The sequence below is a fragment of the Neodiprion lecontei genome, chromosome 4, assembly GCF_021901455.1.
Source record: "Neodiprion lecontei isolate iyNeoLeco1 chromosome 4, iyNeoLeco1.1, whole genome shotgun sequence".
Classification (NCBI taxonomy): Eukaryota; Metazoa; Arthropoda; class Insecta; order Hymenoptera; family Diprionidae; genus Neodiprion; species Neodiprion lecontei.
In genome coordinates, this window is record NC_060263.1 from 4516111 (window position 1) to 4522426 (window position 6316).

The 6316-nt window shown below is 45.7% G+C and overlaps 1 protein-coding gene across 1 annotated transcript; it reads right to left on the minus strand.

The window, feature by feature from the left end:
- Positions 1-1203: 1203 nt before the first annotated feature.
- LOC107225146 (trypsin-2) lies at positions 1204-3197 on the minus strand. The gene is made up of 7 exons (XM_015665502.2): positions 3043-3197; positions 2857-2966; positions 2690-2787; positions 2475-2634; positions 2275-2388; positions 1984-2133; positions 1204-1898 (listed from the first exon to the last, which is right to left on the minus strand). The coding sequence occupies exons 1-7, from the start codon at positions 3137-3139 to the stop codon at positions 1671-1673; spliced, it is 957 nt and encodes a 318-aa protein (XP_015520988.1). The 5' UTR covers positions 3140-3197; the 3' UTR covers positions 1204-1670.
- Between the last annotated feature and the right edge of the window lie 3119 nt (positions 3198-6316).

The window sequence follows — 6316 nt, forward strand, 5'->3', positions numbered from 1 at the left end:
TTGTCACGACGCGCGACGGGGTAAATTCTTGTTCGCCAGATTCATGGCGCACGGAACGACGAACCGTCGTCGTCACAGCTCGTTTTAAACGTAAATACGACCGAGTTGGGTATAAATTTTGCATAATTAGTCGGGTCGGCGGTGCGTCCAGAGTCCCTTTGATCGCACCCACCGTCGGCATGAATGAGTAAACGAGTAAACGCCGCCCGGTAGATCCCGAAGCCGAAAAGCCAAAGAGGCCCAGAGCACTCGGGACTGTGATTTTTGCGATTAATTTACTCGCCGCCGCACGGATTCCCCTTCAGAATTTTACTCGAGATTCAAAATTCGCTAGCCAGTTATCGGTAATCGAACATCGACTAACTGCAACCGCGCAGAACTTGCACAGCTGGATGCTTATTATTATCAACCCACGTAAAAGTTTGAATGAGAAAAGTTACGGTGCTTGCAAGGATTCTCCGCGGTTAAGGTAAAATTTATTCCCTTACGGGGATAAATTCCGCGGAGTCTGCGAGCTCTCGACAAGAGATCTCAGATTTGCTCTGCTCCGGACGTCACTCTTGACTAGCTCACCTTTGGAACCAGCCTGAACACGGTTCGCCATGTCGGACAAGGCTATGCTGAGGCAATGCATTATTTAGAGGGGACGATGCATCACAGAACCATATGATGTACCTGTGCGCATCAGCACAATGTATCTTTCCCTGTACATCGGTGGTGAACCGATCCTCTATGTGGTCGAGAGGTTCGCGTGTAGCTTGTAAGTTCGTGGCCGCGGGTGGTGAATTGCTTGGCCAAGACGGTCGAGTGCTGCTGGCATGGAGGTGGAGGTGGAGGAGGAGGAGGAGATCCTGGAGGTGGAGGAATCTCAAAGGCTGAGCGCTCCTCGGTGCCTGTTAGAAACTTCATACACCGACAATTCGAGGTAATGGACATCGGTCAGTTACTCGGACATCGCATAGCCCACCACATTTGTCAGAGTACCCGCACAATCTGGCAACTCGCTGTGGATACGGTGTCTGAGTTGTTTTTTCTTTTTTTTTTTTTTTGCCTCGTATTCAACTCGCAAGGATACCTAGAGATGAGATGGGATGTACGCGTTGGCTAGCTTCTGGGAGAGTTCCATTTTTCGAGAGTTGGTCTTCAGAGGCCAGGAGAGAACGGAAGCTCGGGATAAACGAGACTCGTACTTCTTACCAAATTGTTTTTATCCAAATAACCCTGCATACAACGGGCTGCTCACCCTTTCACGGATAATTATCATCTAAACTGCACGGCGGTAATTATCATCGTACAAACCGGAGGGTCGCTTTCCAACCGCGTGTATGAAATACTCGTATAATACGCAGAATACCGCCCGAGGAATATCATCGTTTTATCTGCGGACCACCGGTTTGTGACAAAAATATCAGACGACGTGATCTTTATGAACTTTTGTGGCCGGCTCAATTAGCGTTATGGCATACAGTGGAGAGATCGGACGGCGAGCTCTCGTATCTTTATTTGTTGTTGCCGTAAAGTAGCCCGAGGGGACGTAGCGCGTATCTTTCATAATTCGTTCATATTCCCATAGTGGGAAAAGGTTCACAACAATAACATGGTAGACTATAATCACTTTTTCATCGATAAAACATGTCCGTTTGAAATGGTGTTAAATCACGAACACAGCGCTACAGCGACACTGCAATCAGCGACAGTAGTGCGGTAGAAATAGATAGCGATCGCAGAGCGCTGGCTCCGCCGGTTCTGTCCTCTATGCCAGACCACCGCAAGACCCATTCTCGATAGTGCTTGACGTCGGTGTAGATCCCGGGAAAGCCAGGCCACGCGCATCCGTTTCCAGATGATACGACGCCGGTTAAAACACCCTCGCAAATCAGCCCACCTCCGGAGTCGCCCTGAGGAATGTATATATCAAAGTCAATGTCATCGGTCAGCATTCAAGGTCTGAACTCAGCGGTCCAGTCCTGGTCAATTACCCACCTGGCAAGCATCCCGCAGCCCTTCTATGTACCCGGCGCATATCATGCCATCAGGAATGTCTGAGAATTCGACGTAGAGCTTTCGGCACACAGTCTGGCTCACTATCGACACATCGACGTACATCAGCTCGTTCATCAAATGCAGAATGTCCTGCAACGCCATGAGCGTTAGCGAAAATAAGCAAACCACGAGTGTATCAAACGCTTGGAGTCGGATGTAAACTTGGTAAAAGATCATTTTAATGGGATTGGAGTCACGGACTTCTCCCCAATTGGACCGGTATCTACTTACGATAGCAGGGTATCCCCATCCAGCCACTTGGCACGTGGTACCAGCAGCCACCGTGCTCGACTGCAACGTTTGGTACTGCACTGCGGGATTTTCGAAGAGCAGTGGTTCTCCGAGCTGGGAGTGAGAGAACCACGCGTTTTAGGTGAGAGGTCGTGAAATTTAAATGTGCGTAAAATTCAATGAGATGAAACGTGCCTCACCCTGAGTAGTGTGATGTCGTTTTCATAGGTCACCGAGTCGTAGTCCTCGTGAATGATTATCTGAGATACCGACCTTCGCTGACTCGTGGACGAAGTGCGGTTTAGCCAAAGATCTCCGGCTATCACTGACACCATCCAGGGCTGGATCTGCGCCCCAGTTCTGCAAAAATCGAAAGTTAGCAAAGCAGTTCCGAAGCGTGATTGGATTGACTCACTGGAGGAACATGCAGTGGGCCGCGGTGAGGATCCATTGGGAGTCGATTATACTACCGCCGCAAAAGTGGCTCTCGGTCCAGCTGTAGCGGAGTGATACCTCGTGAGATAATGACAGTGTTATAATTAGAAGCCCGATTAACAACCGGATCAACGATCAGTCGCTTACCTGATGGGAAAACTGACCGAGTAATGCCTGGGAACCGTTAACTATCCGCCCCAATTGACGTAGTTTGTTACCCTCCGGTTGATCTTCGTTCGACGAATAAATACCTTGTTCTGAAAAAAATTGTTGGTAACGGAAGCCGCGGTTATTTAAATTGCCTGGGCGTCATTCGAGGCACTTTGCACACACCTGAACTTGAAACCCCAACGATACCGACGAGCAGAAGAAGGGTTAGCTCTTGAGTCAGAAATCTGTTCACATGGTTGGACAACATGGTTAGTTGCATTAGTCTTCAATGGTCGGACAAACAGTGCTCGGGGATTCGTACCATCGTTGTATAAGGCTTATCTGAACCGTTATCCGTATCTGTGCTCATTATCGAACTTGCACGAAGCCTCCCTGAAACAACTCGATGAGCCGGGGATCACCTCGATAATCTTGTTTGGAGATGGCATTAGATCTAATCGCGATACTGACTGTGATAAAATAAAGGAAGACGCTCCTTGACTCGCGAGATTTTTGACTCAACGGTCGCTTCTGTATCTCGATAATCCGCGCGGAGTGTTCTTATTTTTTCTTTCCTCTTCCCTTGCAGGAAGTAGGGCTTGGTTATTGTAAAAGCCATCGAGATGCGACTGCGGGTCGAAGTTACGATGGTCGGTGAATTAAGTTGACACTAGCGGTCGACGAGCCGGTCCTTTGCTGACCATTACGGCCGCCTTCATGGTACGACCTTCCTTTATTTAGGGCTCCCTAAATCTTGCTGGTACAATTAACATTGCTAAAGCCTCGCGGAGGCCAGACATTCGACTGCTTTATAGAAACGTTGAATACCGGCCACCAGCGGTTTTCGGATGTAAGGAATGACCTGGTCGCAAATTGAATAGAAACCAGGCATGAGAGGTATTATTTCGAAAAAGCTGTGCTTCTTTCTCCCGTTCCCTTTCTCTCTTTCCCCAGACTGGCATACGGCTTCTTCAGCTCCGGCAAAAACATTTGGCAGGAGAAAAGAAGCAGATAAATAAAAGCCGCGACACCCCGCTTATTCTCCTCTCGCGAAAGTCAGGAAGAATGAAACAAAAACGAATAAAAAACGAAATGCAGAAACCCATATCACCACGGACGCTCTTCTTACACGCCGTGGCTTTCAACTTTTACGTACGAGTAGTTGCTGTGGAGCCAATCGATGGCTTGAGTCTGTCAGATATTCCCGGAGTTTTCGAACGTCAAAAGGCTCAGAACGCGTCAAGCTCAGTGTGAATACGTACAGCGAAACACACGTCATCTTTAGAATTTCTATGGCTATAATCCAGCCGAGTGACGTGGCTACGGTAAAACGCCGTAAACTTGATTAAGAATCTCGATTAGTCATCCAGGTTTGGATAACACACGAGAGGTTAGGCGTCACCTCATCGTTCGAGTGGTAGGTGACTAGATATGAAACGCATAAAAATCAAGCTTATCTTATCTCGCTTGAGCGCTTCTTCCCGTACTTGTTGAGTGTCGTTTCACTTTGTGGAAGCAAGTATATCCACGCGTTGATTCAAACTTGTCGAATCTTTCGCGAATAAAACTACCTCTCTCTGACATTAGATTAATGAATACTCTGATTGAACGTAGCGAAGCATCTCCACGATACATGGTTCTCCATAAATCACCCGCAGTCAATAGCAAATCGAAACAAGTCAACGTGACTGGTTAGAATAATTGAAATACTTTTTTGCAACATCGCATCACAACAGGTCGCGTACAATTAATGTGTGTAAAAAAAAAAAAGAAAATGAAAGGGAGAAAAATAACACAATAACGACATCTATACTGTCGGAGAACAATTGTTAGATTCATGATGATACATTAGAGAGTCCTTGCAATGGTCGTTTCGTGTTTTGTATAATGAGAACGCGGAAGTACGATCGTCGTGAGAAATATTGTTGGCCTATTAACGAGGTTAAAATGCCTCGGGCAGGTGGGCGAGGAGGTTCGAAAAAATATATGTTATGCTAATCTTAACTGTCCATTCTTTTATTTGAAAACCTCAAATAAAGACAGCGAGACTATAATTAGTAAGACACGTGGTAGGCGGTGTTTACCGTGTGAATTTTACTCTCGGCATTCTCCATCCAACAGCAATTTCTTCTTCTTCTTCTTCCTTCGACAATGTTTTTTCACCTCCCGATCTGACCTCTTCGAAAGATTTTTTGTTGAACCGAAATAACTCCAAGCTAGTTAATCGTCCTCGTCGTCCATCTTTCACCGTAGGTATTGTCGGTAATTTGTTTCATCGTTAAACAAAGAATCTCGTTAGAATGTTGTTGATGAAACAAAAGGAAATAAAAAGGTTATAATTGCTTTGAGAATAATTAAAGTTCGATAGGATCGCTGTGTCAGTGTTCTGTTTTTTATCCTCTCTCTTTCTTCAACCGATAATCATCAAATTACCAACGAAATTATATATCTCACTGCATACAAATTGTTACCACCGATAATAAATGTCTCTGGATTCCTTAACGGGAATTTATTAATCTTTACAATGCTCGTGATTATTTCCTACAAAGAAATACGGTTCTTTTAAAAACCGGACGCAATCTGTCAACGTTTTTGCACGGTCATGTGTTTTCCATTTTATTCGTATAAAAGTATATTACACGAGTATAAAGCAGCGAAAAAAAAAAACAACAACAAATTTTGCAAAACGATCTCCACCAATAAATCCTAACGTATGTATACGTATTGCGGAATGGAGGAGAAGTGATAAGTCGTTATAAGACTCCGGCAATTATGTGAACGAGTAAACGAACGAGGATGAATTATTGCAGACACCTCGAGGCAGCGACGCAGTTCAACGCAACTCAACAATACCGACCATTCATAGCCGTTAGATAACCTTGAGAAAGGTTCCGGATGAATTGAACGTATTCATAAATCGTATCGCTCGCCGTGTTTGCAGATAAGTCTTAACACAGTGAAACTATCCGCAAACCAGCAGACAATAAATCCGTTCATATTTCTCTCGACTCTGGATACTCAAGTACCTCAACATTCCACGAACCAATCTACCTCTGTGACCTTTCTCCGAAAATTTGGTCAATATTTGAGTAAAGTTGAGATGACACTTTAAAGTGGATACCGGTGGAAGCTGGAAGACGTTGAAGACTTTGCAACCGAGAACTGGTCATTCCTGCTAAGAAAAGAGCCGAGAAGTCTACTTGGAAGGAAGAAGAAGAGGAGGAATTCTCGAGTCGTGTGACATGTTCCTCAGCGTGTCCTTGGCCGTTGAGCCAGAGTGTAGGGTATCGCCTGGCAAGAGTGAAAAGGACGTAGCCTTGACTCGGGGAGCTAGTTAAAGTGCTGTTCAAGGTCTGTTAGACGGTGTTCTGTTGCTCGTCTGGTCGTAACGCTTCGTCAAGTGGATAAAACAAGGAAAGAACGCAGGAGGGCTGCGCGGATTCTTTGGAGGAAAGGG

Excerpts from the sequence above, each read along its gene's own strand:
- LOC107225146 (XM_015665502.2), bottom strand. The coding sequence starts at position 3,139 with ATGCAACTAACCATGTTGTCCAACCATGTGAACAGATTTCTGACTCAA. Across the intron at positions 2,788-2,856 it reads TCGGTCAGTTTTCCCATCAG|GTATCACTCCGCTACAGCTG; the intron begins GTAAGCGACTGA and ends TTATCTCACGAG. Across the intron at positions 2,134-2,274 it reads GATGGGGATACCCTGCTATC|GACATTCTGCATTTGATGAA; the intron begins GTAAGTAGATAC and ends ATGGCGTTGCAG.